This window comes from Nuphar pumila, chromosome 9 (assembly GCF_984573655.1).
Source record: "Nuphar pumila chromosome 9, dmNupPumi1.hap1.1, whole genome shotgun sequence".
Lineage (NCBI taxonomy): Eukaryota > Viridiplantae > Streptophyta > Magnoliopsida > Nymphaeales > Nymphaeaceae > Nuphar > Nuphar pumila.
Genome location: NC_143257.1, coordinates 111,590,184 through 111,607,813, shown reverse-complemented (window position 1 = coordinate 111,607,813; position 17,630 = coordinate 111,590,184). Strand labels below are relative to the sequence as shown.

Sequence of the window (17,630 nt, the reverse complement as noted above, 5' to 3'; positions counted from 1 at the left end):
TATTTATTAAATATGGGGCATTTTTTTTTTTAGAAAATGGTATGTGTTTAAGGTCTTGTCCAAAATTGAAACTTATAACTAAAACCCTGCAAAATATAGGTATAATTTACTCGTTGGACTTTATGAGATCTTTCCTATTCACAACGCATTTAATTTCCAAGATAGATTTTAGAAAACCGTTTTCTATTATCAACACTTTTCAAAGTTGCCTTGTTGAGAAACTCGTTTTATGCTTTTGGGGGATGAGATGAAGTTTTATTAATATTAAATGAGAGAGATAGATGAATTAAAAGACAGTTTAATGAGAAATTATTCTTTTGGAAATAATGTTGTTCAATGCATTTTAAATTAATTTAAAGCAAGTAAGGGGCTCTTTTTTATTTTAAAAATCTCGATAAAACATAAATATCGTGATAAAAACACAGTATTTAGGTTTTATTTGAAAATAGCATGTTATTTTGAAAATATTGTCAGATTTTTATGTTTAAAATGATAAGATAATATATTTCATTGTTTTCACAATAATTTCAAAATATCACCGAAATTTGTCACTATGGTTCCCACCATCTAAGAGAGAGAGAGATATGGCATGTCATGATATTCTTTTGATATGTAAAGATGGTTTTCTAACACGTAACACACACACACACACACACACACATATATATATATATATATATATATAAAGAAAAATTCGATCCATACCACCATATTATCCCCAAAAGAGGGGAGGGGTATTATAAAAATCCTTCTATTCTAGTTACTTCATTCCCTATTTCTATACTGACATGAATCCTTAAGAAAAGAATCATATTCCTATAGAGCTGAAACATATATGTAAAACCAAAGTCATATATATATATATATCACATTTGAGAGAAAGAAGTCGGTTGGAAAAAACAAACACTCATTCTCACTTTGCAAGTATCACTAAAATCTGGCCTCACATGTGGGTAATATAAAATATTTTATATTAATATAAAACTTTTTTATAAGAGAAAAATACAAGACCAAAAAACTTTTTCAAGTGAAAACTACAAAATATTTTATATTAATACAAAACACTATATATATATAATAGACACACACCATGTCGTCGTGTAACATTTTGCCTAATCAGTGTTGTGTTCATGAGTTACATTCATTCATGTACATACCCGTAATTTTTTAAAATAGTTTGAGGCTCTCTTCGGCTATTACATATGAACCCTCAAAACACTATTATAAACTTAGGACAATTTCCTTATTAAAGAACTATGTTATTTATACAACGGACCATGCACGAAAGAGTCGTGAAAATGGCCTTTAGCAGCAGTCGCTGAACCACCAAAAAGACCAAAAGGGCTTTAGTGGCGATCTTGACCACCGCTAAAGCCTTTTTGGGCAAAAAAAAAAAAACAAAAAATGGCATACGGAACACACCTCACTTGTCTCGCCTAGAATGTGATAGACAACTACCACACTCTCTCTCTCTCTCATATATATATATATATATATATATATATATATATATATATATATATAGGTACTTAGTGAAAAATAAAAACTATTAAAAAAAGTGAGACAATCTTAGTTCTCTCTTCCCTATGTGGTAAAAGATAACTTGACATACATCAAAATTGTGAAAGAGGACTACTTAAATTAGTAACAATGAGAGTATGTATTTTTGATGAACCTTGACCTTTATCGTTGAGAGAGAGAGAGAGAGAGAGTGAGAGATTTGTACAGTGAAAGAGCATGTCGACTGGAGTTGGGACCTAATAAAATATATGTAAAGAAAATAGGATGCAAAAATTAAATCGTTTTTTGTAAAGCATATAGTTTTTATTTTTAATCAGGTGAATGTTTGGACTAATTATTTAAACTAAAAAAAAAAAAGAGAGGCGAGTTTGAGAAAGTAATGGTGATGGAGGTGGTGGTCGTGGTATTGATGATGTGATGGTGTTGTGGCAGTGTTGATGATGATGGTAGTAGTGATGTTGGTGATGAGGTGGTGGTGTTGATGATGTGATGACGTAGTGAAAGTGTTGATGATATTGGTGGTGGTGGTGACGAGAAGAAAATAAATGGTTGTAAAAGAAAAAGTAGTCTCTCCTTATCTTTTAAAACATTAAAGAGCTGGCGACTTAGGGCGCCCTCCCTTTTACAAATAGAGTTTAGCCAACCAAGACAGGCCAGAGGCCTGTTCATACAAGTAGTTATTCAATGATGTACCCATGTACCAGTGAGGTTCGATCTTGCAACGTCCCATCACATGATGACTTGCAGAAACTGTTTCTACCAAACACCAAATTTATAAAAGCTTATTAAACAAATAAAAGTAAAAGAACCAAACACCAAAACTTGCTATTTAAAATAAGTATAAATGAAAATGGAGCTATTTATAAAGGGATCCAAACATGGGCAAGTATCAGACTTTGTGTTTAAGATAAAAGTGTTGAACATGCAACACTAAGTGTCCACTTTTTCTTAGACGATTGTTATAAGTTCAAAAAATGAAATTGTCTAGGGGTGTTGGTGTCAGTGTTCAAGTGTCCAAAGTGTCGGACACTTGACAGATTGGACCTCCAAAAGTGTCACGGTTACATGGCTAAATAACTTTCTTTTTAACTTTGAATTTATGGATTGTTTTCTTTGGAGCTGTTGAATGATGGTTCATTACGGAGAGAAGTGGTTCTATCTCCGAGTTCGAATCGGGTGCAATATGATTGCACAAAAATTTGTGCATTGAGCACACCATCACCCCCTCCATAAGGTCTTGGGTAGCTGTGGCAAAACCTGACACGACCCGCCAACCCGCCTCTTAGGCGGGTTCGGGTTGGGCTTAAGCCAACCCGTTTAATAAACGGGTCAACCCGCCTAACCCGTTTATTAAACGGGTCGGGTTCGGGTTGGGGGTATGCCAACCCGCCAACCCGGCTGACCAGTTTAATAAACGGGTTAGGCGGGCGGGTCAACCCGCCAACCCGACCCACCAACCCGTCGACCCGTCAACCCCGACCCGCCAACCTGAGAACCCGTTTACCCGACCCAACCCATTTATTAAATGGGTTGGTGCGTCGTGTCAAGTTACCCGTTTATTAAACGGGCCGGGTTCGTGTTTGCCACAGCCGACCCGTTTAATAAACGGGTCGGGTTCGGGTTGAGGTATGCTGACCCGCCAACCCTTCGGGTTGCCCCACCAACCCGACACGATTGCCACCCCTAGTCTTGGGTCGCACACCTGACAGGCCCTGTCCTCAAGATGGAGAGTGATCAGGTGCTTAATGCACAAATATTTGTGCAATCATATTGCACCCGATCTTTTCACTCTATGTTTAGGTCCGAACACTCATAGAGTATTCTGCCCTTTTAATAAGGGGCAGTACACTGGGGCCCCTCTTTAACAGGGGCCGCTATGTTCTAGTTGGGCAATAACCCCTAACACTGGATCTGCTCCAAAAATGGATACTCGTGTCTACCCCTCAAAACTAGCAAAGATGACATCGACCATTTTTTATATGCTCTCTCTGAACAGCAGAGTTGGAATTTTTGCTTTTGTGACAATCTATGAAACTTGATCTTAACTTTGAAAGTTTGGACCATGTTCTTTCAAAATCTTCACAGGTATTGGAAAAATCTCATCATTTTGAACCATGCTTAACATCATGAATCATGATTGTATCAACTCATGATAAAGAGGTAGTTTTACTATGCTCGTCTATATATATGGCGGTGCCATTGACTGATTTCTATAATGGTAGCCGTGTAAACTTTTTTAAAACAAAAAAAATACTCAATATCCATATCACGAACAAAACTTCCAAATATGTCAAAATAGAAATAAAAAGAAAAACCAAAACAGCAACAAGAAGCCATATAATAGGTAGGTAAGAAGTAAGTTGAGGAAAAATGAGCAAACACGAAATCAAAACAGAGAATCCTATCAGTTAACCACTATATCATGCATCATGTATGGGCCTTTCTTTTTAATGACAAAGCTGTCTGCCCGAAGCAGGTAAACTCTAGGGTTACCAACACCCACGCCCTTATGGAAACAAATCAAAACAGTAACTTACGTATCGACAGCTGAAAGCACCTCCTTGTTCTCCATCTTCCCTCCAATGCTTGTAGCAAGATATAGTGGTCCAGATGTCGACATCCTGCACCAGAAAAGAAAGCAATAAAATCACCTGCAACCCAGAATAAGTATGGGAAATGATAACAATCTTAAGAAAAATAATAAAATTCAGGTCGACAGCATTAGATGCATAAAAAGAAGGTAACAAAGTTCCAGTCTTGAACAGAAAACAACCACATTTCACAGTTGTTTTCCAAATGAGCATGCCAAGAAGAGCAATGCAATGATAAGAATACGGTTTGCAATAACAGCAAATAAGGACTCTCATGCGATAACAACAAATGTGGACTATCGTGCATACGTGAACTCTTTCCAGATAAGCCAAATGTGAACTCAAGCACATGTGGACTCTCAAGCATACGTAAACTTCCTCCAGATAAACTAAATGAAGAGTCTGTTGAGAGTCTGCCAATTATAGTTTTTGATAAGAATTATCAAAAATGATAATTCTGTGTTATCTTTGTTCATACTCATTTTAGTATGTTGTTTGCTGATGATATTGTTTTGATTGATGAGTCTAGAGCTGAGGTTAATGCTAAGTTAGAATTATGAAGACAAACATTGGAAGCAAGAGGTTTTAAGTTGAGTAAGAGTAATACAAAATATATGAAAGGTTGGTTTAGTAAGCAATAGTGATGGGAGTGTAGTGAAACTTGGTGAGCAAGAAACACCGGTGGATGACTGTTTCAAATATTTGAGATTTATCATTCAAAAGTATGAAGAAATTGATGAAGATGTAAATCATAGGATAAAGGTTGGGTGGATGAAATGAAAAAATGCAACTGAAGTGTTGTGTGATCATAGAATGCCATTGCGGTTGAAGGAAAAGTTTTATAGGACGACAATTAGGCCCGTTTTACTATATGGTACGAAATGTTGGGTTGCTAAGAGACATCATATTCAAAAAATGAGTATAACTGAGATGCGTATGCTTAGATGGATGTGTAAAAATACAATAAAAGATAAGATTCAGAATGAAGAGATACGTAAGAAGGTAGGCGTTGCATCCATTGAAAATAAGATGAGAGAGAATCGTTTACGGTGGTTTGAACATATTCGGCGAAGGCCTAATGATGCTTCAGTTAGAATGATGGAGAAATGGGAAAATATATTCGTTAAAAGAAGTCGGGGTAGGCCTAAGAAGACTTGGATGAAGATAATAGGAAAGGATATGAATGCTTTGAACCTCACCGGGGACATGGCATTGGATAGAAATGATTGGAGGAGAAGGATTCATGTGGAAGACCCAGAATGATTTTTTTTTTGTTCATATCGCCGACCCCAATTGTTTCAGGATGAAGGTGTTGTTGTTGTTGTTTGTTGTTGTTGTATTGTAATCTATACTATATGGTTATAGAGGCTATCTCAAAAAAAATAGTGAGAAAAAGGAAGTTTATTATTTTGTGCAAAGCTTTTCATGCAACATGTGAAAACCTATTCATTTTAGTTAATCGATCGCTAAATTTAAATGATATATATATATATATATATATATATATATATATATATATATATATATATATATATATATATATATATATATATATATATATATATATATGGGTAAGTGCTAAATGATACCAGCTAAATAGGTTTCTCACATTTCTTTGGTTTTATTTTTAAATCCCGGTACATCTGTGATATATGTCCTTGATTTTATAGAGCTCAGCTCTTGAAGTATTTACATGAGTGGGTTCTTATAAGGTTCAAAAAATCAATAGTCTAAAATCTTTGTAAACTTTTGAGGCTCGAAATATCATTTTTTTCATATATAGAAAACACATAATTCAGATATGGGTTCCTCGTAAATAAATCATGCCCAACACATTTATAGGATCAAAACTGCCAAAAAAACACTAAAGAGCAGAAAAACCCATTTAACATATTTCATTTAGAACCTGCCCATTATATATATATATATATATATATATATATATATATATATATATATATATATATATATATATATATATATATAAGCATTTGGTAAGTAGGTTTTATACTAAGAAGAAGCAGCCCACCTTTCCGGCTCTCAGGTATTATCAGTCAGTCGAGCGTTTCTCCGAGTTCACGACCAACCTCTGAAGCAGCAGAAAATAGAGGGAAAAGAACTCTCTATAAATAACCAAATCATAGGATAAAGGTTGGGTGGATGAAATGAAAAAATGCAACTGAAGTGTTGTGTGATCATAGAATGCCATTGCGGTTGAAGGAAAAGTTTTATAGGACGACAATTAGGCCCGTTTTACTATATGGTACGAAATGTTGGGTTGCTAAGAGACATCATATTCAAAAAATGAGTATAACTGAGATGCGTATGCTTAGATGGATGTGTAAAAATACAATAAAAGATAAGATTCAGAATGAAGAGATACGTAAGAAGGTAGGCGTTGCATCCATTGAAAATAAGATGAGAGAGAATCGTTTACGGTGGTTTGAACATATTCGGCGAAGGCCTAATGATGCTTCAGTTAGAATGATGGAGAAATGGGAAAATATATTCGTTAAAAGAAGTCGGGGTAGGCCTAAGAAGACTTGGATGAAGATAATAGGAAAGGATATGAATGCTTTGAACCTCACCGGGGACATGGCATTGGATAGAAATGATTGGAGGAGAAGGATTCATGTGGAAGACCCAGAATGATTTTTTTTTTGTTCATATCGCCGACCCCAATTGTTTCAGGATGAAGGTGTTGTTGTTGTTGTTTGTTGTTGTTGTATTGTAATCTATACTATATGGTTATAGAGGCTATCTCAAAAAAAATAGTGAGAAAAAGGAAGTTTATTATTTTGTGCAAAGCTTTTCATGCAACATGTGAAAACCTATTCATTTTAGTTAATCGATCGCTAAATTTAAATGATATATATATATATATATATATGGGTAAGTGCTAAATGATACCAGCTAAATAGGTTTCTCACATTTCTTTGGTTTTATTTTTAAATCCCGGTACATCTGTGATATATGTCCTTGATTTTATAGAGCTCAGCTCTTGAAGTATTTACATGAGTGGGTTCTTATAAGGTTCAAAAAATCAATAGTCTAAAATCTTTGTAAACTTTTGAGGCTCGAAATATCATTTTTTTCATATATAGAAAACACATAATTCAGATATGGGTTCCTCGTAAATAAATCATGCCCAACACATTTATAGGATCAAAACTGCCAAAAAAACACTAAAGAGCAGAAAAACCCATTTAACATATTTCATTTAGAACCTGCCCATTATATATATATATATATATATATATATATATATATATATATATATATATATATATATATATATATATATATATATATATATATATATATATATATATATATATATATAAGCATTTGGTAAGTAGGTTTTATACTAAGAAGAAGCAGCCCACCTTTCCGGCTCTCAGGTATTATCAGTCAGTCGAGCGTTTCTCCGAGTTCACGACCAACCTCTGAAGCAGCAGAAAATAGAGGGAAAAGAACTCTCTATAAATAACCAAATCTGTTTCACTCATCCCTGTCTTCAGGCCTCCATTTCATGACCATGTTGACATCAACTGGGTGAATGCCAACCGCCAATATCGGTCCCCAAGAAGGACATTAAATGCATGGGCTCCACAGGGCTTGAACATTAGATGTAGGGGTGGCAATTTCTGACACGACCCGCCAACCCGACTCTTAGGCGGGTTCGGGTTGGGCTTAAGCCAACCCGTTTAATAAACGGGTCGACCCGTGTAACCCGTTTATTAAACAGGTCGGGTTCGGGTTGGGGGTATGCCAACCCGCCAACCCGGCTGACCCGTTTAATAAACGGGTTAGGCGGGTGGGTTAACCCGTCAACCCGACCCACCAACCTGCCTACCTGCCAACCTGATCCGTCAACCCGCCAACCCGACCCGCGAACCTGAAAACCCGTTTACCCGACCCAACCCATTTATTAAATGGGTTGGCGGGTCGTGTCGGGTTACCCATTTATTAAACGGGTCGGGTTCGTGTTTGCCACAGCCCACCCGTTTAATAAACGGGTCGGGTTCGGGTTGAGGTATGCTGACACACCAACCCGCCAACCCGCCAACCCGACCCGGTTGCCACCCCTAATTAGATGTATTCTGGTTTGTTAAAAATAATAATTATGCGGTTTGTGGAGAGATAAACCTCCTGACTGGTTTTCAACTCCTGTTGCAATGTAATGAATGTTATGTAACTGGTTGGGGTTGGGTCTTCCTAGCCCCTTCTTGCCATTAAAAAAAGAAAAAGAAAAAGAAAAACGAAGGTGTCAATGGGTTGGATCTGGTATGGACATAGGTGAGTCCAAACTCGAATATGCTTTTGAGGTGTTGGTACGGGTTCCTTGCTTGGGTCCTACAGGCACGCTATGAGAAAAACCATATCTATAAGGATGACGTGAATCAGACCCGATGCACACCCGGCAAAATAATACTTTCTATATTCTTTATATTGAAAAATCAAGGGTGTTAAATCAGCACTTGAGTTCAGACCAGGGTCTGATATGAGATTTCACAAATCACACTCAGCTCTATATATTAATTGGACCCTTTAGGTCCAACCTGGTTTCTAATTATAGGACCTCATTTTTCATCACGGAACCCTAACCCTATAGGGTTTGTTACCGATCACCTCTGGATCAATCCTGACCCATTGACACGCATAGGTGAAACAATGAGAACAATACTGTATAGAATAGTCCCGTTTGAACACTTGTGACCAGCACACAATTGTGCTGGACAAGCCGAGTGGAAGTACACCTCCCTTTTTTCTTATTTTATTTGTTTTTTCAGTTTTTGTTCCAAGTGTTTTGAACACCACTGCTGCAGGGGGAAGGGCGGAACACTATGGGGAAACATCGCTCGACCATAGTGACAAACTTTTTTTTTTTGGCAAAATATCGTTTTTCAAGAACTCGCAAGAAATTGAATTTTTTTCATAAATCTCACATTTTTTTCGGCAAAATCTCTGCAATAAAAAATAAATTTGAAAATTTGAAAATATTTTTATAAGAAATAAATTATTTAAATTAAAATTCACGATTTTTTCATGATAAATAGCCATTTAAAGCATAAATATCATGATATTTATGTTTTTTCATAAATCTCACAATATTTTGAAAAACTCGCAAGAAATTGCCATTTTAAATTTTCAGGCAATTTATCGCGAGATTTTCATAAATCTCGTGATATTTGTCACTATGCGCTGGATGCATGAGATGCCCTGTATTAGGCATCCCCCACATCCATCATGCGTGTGGGACAGTGAGAACAGCGACCCAAACAAACGTTGTTGTCCGCCCAATAAAACCTCCCTCTATTGAAAATGATTCATGCATACATGCTGGTGAAACTCATCCATCGTTCTTAATTCCTCCCATCTTTTAGTTAATGACTCAGGACCACCTTACAACCGTTCCAATTTCTTAATTAAAACCATTACTCAATCATTCACAGAACTTGGGGACCAACCTCTTCCCAATTGCACCCTCATTTATCTTGGGTTACAATCATAGACATAAATCTGATGGGAAACCCAGCTTTATTTTTCTTGGGTTTCAATCCTAGACACTAATCTTAGATCTTATCTATAGGTTTGTATAAGTGAAAAACAAATGCTCAGGATGAGTCTGAACCCGAAGGAAGAGCTTCAAGGACTGATAATGGCATCCGAACGACGCTGAAAAGAATTCATGGGGTTAAGTGAGACACTGAACTAATGTTCAGCAGATTCGTCCACCAGAATTCCTACAACAGGCGATGGAGAAATCAAACAGGACCCTCTGACTTAGAGTGAACTGACTTTGGATTGTTGTGGATCCCAAATTTTGAGAACAAAAGAAGGTTTTTCAAAAGATTTAAAAAAAAAAAAGTAGACTGAAAATTTGATCCAAATTTGAGAGTTGTGGGGTCTACTCTTTAAGCTATAAACCTTTTCTCCTTTGTTGAGTTGGAATCAACAACTTTAGAAGCTCTAAATCATCACTTGCAGGTCTTTAGTTTGAGAGTGCACACACAGGTTCTAAGAAAAAGCCAGCTTGGTGCCACCAAAAATTGAGAAATAGGTAGAAACAAACACAATATGTAAAAGTTAGAGAGTTTTTTTTATACATATAAAATAAATAGATTAAACATGAAAAATAAACCCAATCTCACCTCAGGCTAGAGTAGCCTTAAAGGGTTTGGTATGGATCCACTTTGAGTCAAACCCAACCCATTGATGCACATAGGTAAAGCAAAGAGGAAAGTACTGTATAAAATGGTCCTGTTCCAACACTTATGACCAGCACAGAGTTGTTCTGGACAAGCTGAGTCGAAGTACACCACCGTTTTTTCTTATTTTATTTATTGTTTCTGTTTTTGTTCCAAGTGTTATGAACACCACTGATGCAGGGAGAAGGGCGGAACACACTATGAGACACATCGCTGGACGCATGAGACGCCATGTAGGCAGCATCCCGCAAATCCACCAATGGAGTCAGGCGCGTGGGACAATGACAACAGTGACCAACCAAACGTTGTTGTGCACCCAATCAAACGCCTCACAAAAAGTTGACCATTCCTCTACTGGAAATAGTGCATGCACATGCGCTGGTGAAGCACCAGCTCACCGTACAACCCTTTCAATTTCTTAATTAAAACCTTTGACCCCGTCACACCACTTGGGGCCACCTGCTTTCCATAATTCGCAGCCTAAAACTCTGAGGCTATGACCCTCGCCCCCGGTGCCAATGAGAATTGAACCTTGATTGTCTGTCTTGCGGCCAAGGCCCCACCTCACTATATATATATATATATATATATATATAGAGAGAGAGAGAGGTGCCAAATTGATACATAATGGATTTTTCTGTTTTTTTCACAGTTCAACCCCATAAATGTGTTGGGCATGGTCGATTTTAGAGGAATCCACACTTGGATCATGTGTTTTTGATGAAAAAAATGATATTTGGAGCATAAAAAATTTACAAAGATTTTGGACCGTTGATTTTTTTAACCTTATAAAAACCCACCCATGTGTCAGAATCGAATATTTCAATAGCTGATCCCTATAAAATCAAGTACATAGATCACATCTGTACGGGTAGAAATTAAAAATAAAATAAAAAGTCCTGCAACTCATTTAGCATGTCTTATTTTGCACCTACCCATTATCTATCTCTCTCTCTCTATATATATATATATATATATATATATATATGACTATTGTTAGACGTCACTGGCATCGGATGAGGTTGAACCTGCAGCCCAGCACCGTGCGTCAAAAAAATTTGCAAAAAGGATCCTTTAGGAGCAATTCCTGATTGCCACTAAAGGCATGGTTTCCACCCAGGTCTTTAGCAGCAATCAAGACCACCGCTAAAAACCTTTAAAATGCAATTTTTTTGAGGCTGCTGATGGTGCACCCCCCCCTCTCTCTCTCTCTCTCTCTATATATATATATATATATATATATATATATATATATATATATATATATATATATATATATATATATACAAAAAACTTGTATCATCCCGCATCCAAAAAACTAAACAGATTTAATGGAGGCTTTGGACCACCGCTAAAATGTGTTCAGTACAATTTTGTGCCTCTGATCGCATGCGCGATCAACGAAAGCATCCAATTTGTGTAAGACGATTTACCCATATAATGATACAAGTTACTAGGGTAACTGAAATATGTTTATTGGGATGAACCAAGACTTTCATAGGCTTTTTACTTTTTTTTGAAACAGAATATGTATAAGAAGAATCTTTTAAGGGTTGAAAAACAATAGCTTAGAATTTTCATAATTATTTAAGCATAAAAATTGCATTTTGATTATGATGATCCAACATACGGTTCCTAATAAATGTAACAAGCTGAATGCACCTGTAGGGTTAGATTTGTAAAAAAAGTAAGAAAATCTTGGCTCTTAGCAGTAAACATATTTGGTTGGTAAACATATTCCATGTTTACGAACAAAGATCTTCATAGGGCTTTTTACTTTTTTTTTAAAATTTCATGGTACAAATGTGATCTAGAAGCTTGGTTTTATAGATACACACCTTTGGATCATCCAATTACGATGTATAAGAAGGATCTTTTAACGATTGAAAATCAATATCTTAAAATTTTCATAAATAGTCAATAATAAAAAATCACATTTCTTGATCTAATTACGATGATCCAACAATCATTTCCTAACATATGGACGGTGCCGAATCCATATTCAGGGTTAGATTTGCAAAAAAACCCATGAAAATCTCGATTCATACAAGCAAACATATTTCATTGATAAACATATTCCAGTTTCCCTATATATATATATATATATATATATTATTTTTTCCAAAAATATGACCATGCTGATATGGTGAGCATGGTCTAGTTCATGAGGATCGAAATTTGGATCTAAATCTTGAGATTGATAAGCTATAACTTATTGGGTATATCGTGAAAACTCATTGAAATAATTTGTATTATATCTGAATCCACCTAAATCAGATAAAAGAAAGGGCGATTTTCGAAGTAATCTATGCTCAGGCCCCCGTTATCTTTTTTTTTTCTGAAAGGAATAAATGGGTTCAAGAATTGTTGGGTTGGGAACCGAATCCGCCCATGATGGGCATGATCCGGACCCGACCCACTATGTGAGGAGGAGGCGGTTTACTAACCGCCTACTTTCCCTTTCTTAAGGGATTCTCTCTGATATGCATACAGAGGAGTGAAAGAGAAAGAATCCCTGAGATGCAAAGAGAAAAAAAAATGTGTAGTGACACAGAAACAAGAAGAAAAAATCACAGAGAAAAGAAACAAAGGCTGGGCCTTTGGTGTGTTTGAGAAAGGAAGATAAAGAATCTGTGTGAGACACAGATAGATCCTTTTGTGTGCTTATAAAAGAGGAACACGGTGCACAATGTGTGCATAGTGAAAAGCAAAGGGAAGAAGACATTGGGGAGCATTTGGACTCGTGGGAATCGTCGTTCTCTCCAAGTGAGGGCACACATCCGTTGAGCAAAAGCGAGCATCATCGATCCGCTATTTTTTCGCTTCCACAACAACGAAAATGTATGTTTCGTTTCCTTCATTGGTATCAGAGCATAAGTTTTTTTATGCCATTTTTCGCTTGCGAAAATATCCCTTCGTTGTTCTTGGCTGAGACTTTATGCGTTTATGGTGAACACTTGCTGTAATGCCCCAGATTTCCAAAACAAAGTTAAGTTAAAATTTTCATAAATTCCTTTTTTTTTTTGCAGCAGTACTTTAAAAAGCTTTTAGCAGCAGAATCATAGGATAATGACTCGTCAGTTTTAGAAAACTTCAAGCACATTACAGGTATGTGGCCAAGCAACTCATTGACCACCAACGTGTTCCATTTTATTGAAAACCACATGTTTATTACAACATCACTGTTTGGAAAAGCAGTACAAGTTCAATAAAAAGAAGCAGTACAACTCTGTCTAGAGAAACCCTAGAACTCGATGCCACCTTGTTCCGCATATCATAACGTAGGTTCAACACCTGAAATCCTCATAAAACGGGGTCAGAACCACTGATGGTCTGGTAAATAAGCAATCACGTGACCATTCAACTGAAATACATACGTTGACCACTTAGGGTCGCAGTTCGCAATAACGATGCTCAAGCCTCCAAAACTTAGCGTATATCGCAAGAGCCTCCTCAGGGCTATGAGTTGAACCTTTGCTCAAGTCTTCATGACTTAGTGCAAGCCTTTTCAGGGTTGTGATTTGAATAACTGCTCAAGTCTCCATGACTTAGCCTTGACCTCTTTCGGGTCGAATATTGTGCTCAAGTCTACATACTTGGCATATCTGTATCCCACGCATCTAGGGACAACTCCTCGAGCTTCACTTAGTTGTGCGGATACAACAGGGGTCTTTGCCCAGTTGTATACCGATCATGACACCTTCACAAAGGTTATGTAGGACTGAATCAACAACGTCCATCCACTCATACATTCAAGCATCGTTGAACCTAAGCTAATGTATTGTTTCAATATTTAACCTCTTCCACCCTTGGTACTCGGGTGAAACATTGTCTGGGCATCAACTCGACATTCTAAGAGTTGATTATTCTATGTATTTTAGATACCTCAGAGGCCTGTTGACCCTATCTATAGTAGGGCAATGTGTTTCAACTGGAAGAATTCTACTAGGCTCATATTCATATGCATCCACTACTTGCAGTAGTTGGGTTCAATCCTTAGATCTTAAGGATAACCACGACCCCAAAACCTATGAGTGACTGAGTACATCATGGACTTTATCAGGTCCAAAGTAAATACATGTCACTCAAGGTTGTACCATCACTGTCATTCCACAATGAGCATAGTTTCCTGAAGGGGTCTGCCAGTCTTACGATTACTTGAACAAATATTGCATGCCATTTAGGCAGCCCATGCCTCAGCACTATGGGAGTATGTACCTGACCCCATTCAGTATGTTTCAACACAATCATTAACTGAGGGGGATACCCCTAACACGATCATCAACCGCGGGGTATGTGCGACCTTAAGTCTTATTCATATACATGCTGAAAACCGCTCTCGGCACTGCAACCATCATGAGCATCACACATCTTTCGGGTGAAAACAACACACTCTGACTCTTCGGCCCTTACGAGTCTGGTTGTATAACCGTTCTCAATGAGCATGCATATGACTCGATCTAAATAGATCGGCTGCTCAGCGTATTTTTATGCAACAAGTCCAAACCTTGTCAAGGCGCAACCTCTACTCTGACTCAGTGGCCCTTACGAGCAAGGTGCCCTTACAGGTATTTGGGAGATGAGTCATTCTGGCATCGTTCCAACAATGAACATCATTATACCATTTAACCGATTTCGGCAACTCTTCTGGCAACCATTTCATCAGCACCTCCCCTGCTCTATCGACAGTGGTGTGACGATCCTTCCTACATTGTAGAAAGGGTTCCATGAACTGGGTAGCACTCCGCTATATGTCAGATTATCATGCTATGTTCTTTTTGAGCTATTTCTAGCTTCTTCAGAAATTTCAGCATCACTTTCTCTCTTTGACGGAGAAAGCATGTGTTTCTTTTATCCATTTCAGTGACCTCTCCTTTTTTTAGCAGGAAATCGCTATGCTTAACTCGAAAAATGGATGCGCACCGTTTGTGCGTACCTTGTATCCATCAAGGTTGTTTGGAACCTTCGGCCATAGCCAGGTTATACGAAAAATAACTTAGTATTTACGAAAAGAGCATTTTGCCAAAAAGCAAAGCCTTTCCAATAGGGGTTTCATTCGTCAAGCAGAATCTTGAATGAAGAGCGGCAAGGAAATCACATTGGCGATTTGGAGTTGATCTCCATTTGAACGCTCATTTACGTGACATATATGTAATATAAGAAGAAGCCTGTGCATTATATGGCGGCGGCGTAAAGGAAATGCATGTACATATTGTTCAAAGTTTATAACTGAATGAAATATTCTACATATATATTTGCAGAAAGCAGAATCCTTGGTGTCTTTCAACGCGACAACATAATGTAAATGCATAATCGAAAGTGTATATTTAGAAATTGCAGAAAGCAGGGAGCCTTGACATTATACGATGCGATGGCGAATGCTAAAGTACACGGCCTTGGCGATATAAGATGTGACGACCCATTTTCAGACGATATACACCAAGATCTGTATCCAACGATAGTTACGAGGTGAGCGAGTGAACACCGAAGTGTCCCAAAGGGCTCAACCAAGAACTAGGATCCGATACTACTTCAGAAAGTATATGCTATATATAAACAAGCAAATACTTGAGAGAGATGGATCAACGGAGCGAACTTACTTCAAATTGCGAAAAAAATGACTTTGGTTGCTTCAAACGCTTCGAACGAGGTTCGATCCTTCTGTCGAGAGGTCAGACTGGGTCAGATGAGGTCGACAAAGTTGAGAAAGAGGTAAAGCAGGTCAAGTTGCTCAACCTAAGGGGTTTGAACCAAACTGGGTTCGGTCCAAGTCAACTGGGTTCAACAGGTTCGGTCTTAACCCAAGCAGGCTAAGTTTGGGTTCAAAAAACCAAAAACAGAATCTGGACCACAAAGGACCTTGACTTTGACTTCAAACCAAACCAGGTTCAAGTCAAGTCAATTGGGTTTGCACCAGGTCAGGTGCGCTAGGACCAGATCAGGCAGGCTAGGACCAGGTCAGGTGGGCTAGGCTAGGTAGGGGAGGTTCAGAAAGGAGGAGAGAGAGAGGGGTTGACGATTTTTTCAAAAGGGGGGGGGGGGTCTACTATTTATAGAAAATGAACATGTGACATAATGGAAGGCCTTGTCTATCATAGCTTAACACTATGATATGTGTAGAGGGATTCAATATGCTAGAATGTGAAAAATGTATTTGATCTAGGACACAGTGAGGTTTTTTATCTGGCTTGTGCAGGTATACTTTATGTTATCTTATTATTTGCAGGTTTAGGCTATTAGGTTACACTAACCGGTACATAATATGCCTCTACTACCTAAGCTCACGGGTCGCACGGTCCATTTTCTAATATGTATACCCAATGTTATTCACCATTTGAACACGTTTGATGTTCCTTCTTCTTTGATCTCTTCCCGTCATGTGCGAGTGAAAGAATGTTGGGTTGGGAACCGGATCCGCCCAAGATGGGCATGATCCGGACCCGACCATGATGGGCATGATCCGGACCCGACCCACTGTGTGAGGAGGAGGCGGTTTACTAACCGCCCACTTTCCCTTTCTTAAGGGATTCTCTCTTATATGCGTACAAAGGAGTGAAAGGGGAAGAGTCCCTGAGATGCAAAGAGAAAAAAAAAAGTGTAGTGACACAAAAACAAGAAGAAAAAATCACAGAGAAAAGAAACAAAGGCTGGGCCTTTGGTGTGTTTGAGAAAGGAAGATAAAGAATCTATGTGAGACACAAATAGATCCTTTTGTGTGCTTATAAAAGAGGAACACGGTGCACAGTGAAAAGCAAAGGGAAGAAGACGTTGGGGAGCATTTGGACTCTGAGAATAGTCGTTCTCTCCAAGTGAGGGCACACATCCGTTGAACAAAAGTGAGCATCATCGATCCACTATGTTTTTTGCTTCCGCAACAACAAAAAGGTATGTTTCATTCCCTTCAAGAATATACCGCCGTTTGCCTTGCGATCAAGTGTATAAAGCTATGGGAATCACAATAGTTAACAGTTGAAAATGAGTGAGTGTGGGAAAAGTGTGTCATTATTTTTGCATGTTACAGTACACCTTATTGGTTAGTTTCCATTTCCATCACCACACCCATGCATGCATGTACTTCTCACGTATGTGTTACATTATCATGGAGTTACGTAGAGAAAAAAAAAAGCAAGATGTGTTTTTGCATACTCGGGAGATACAACAAGCGCAATACTAACTTAATAGTGATTACCTGTATAGTTTTATTCTGTCAAGCTTTGCCCTTGCATCTTTAACATTCTCACTGTGGCCTTTTGGGTGCAGAATAATCAAGCCGTTGGTGGTTACGCAAGTATCTCGAGACCATCCT

The 17,630-nt window shown here is 37.8% G+C and overlaps 1 protein-coding gene across 1 annotated transcript in view; it reads right to left on the bottom strand.

The window, feature by feature from the left end:
* The window catches only part of LOC149828882 (cycloartenol-C-24-methyltransferase 1-like), a 28,229-nt gene extending 21,975 nt beyond the window's left edge, over nt 1–6,254 (bottom strand). Inside the window, exons 1-2 of the mRNA XM_090017779.1 lie at nt 6,142–6,254; nt 4,059–4,142 (exon numbers count right to left, since the gene is read on the bottom strand). Coding sequence (XP_089873905.1) covers nt 4,059–4,141 — 83 coding nt within the window. The 5' untranslated portion in view covers nt 4,142; nt 6,142–6,254. The remainder of the gene's footprint in view (nt 1–4,058; nt 4,143–6,141) is intronic.
* Between the last annotated feature and the right edge of the window lie 11,376 nt (nt 6,255–17,630).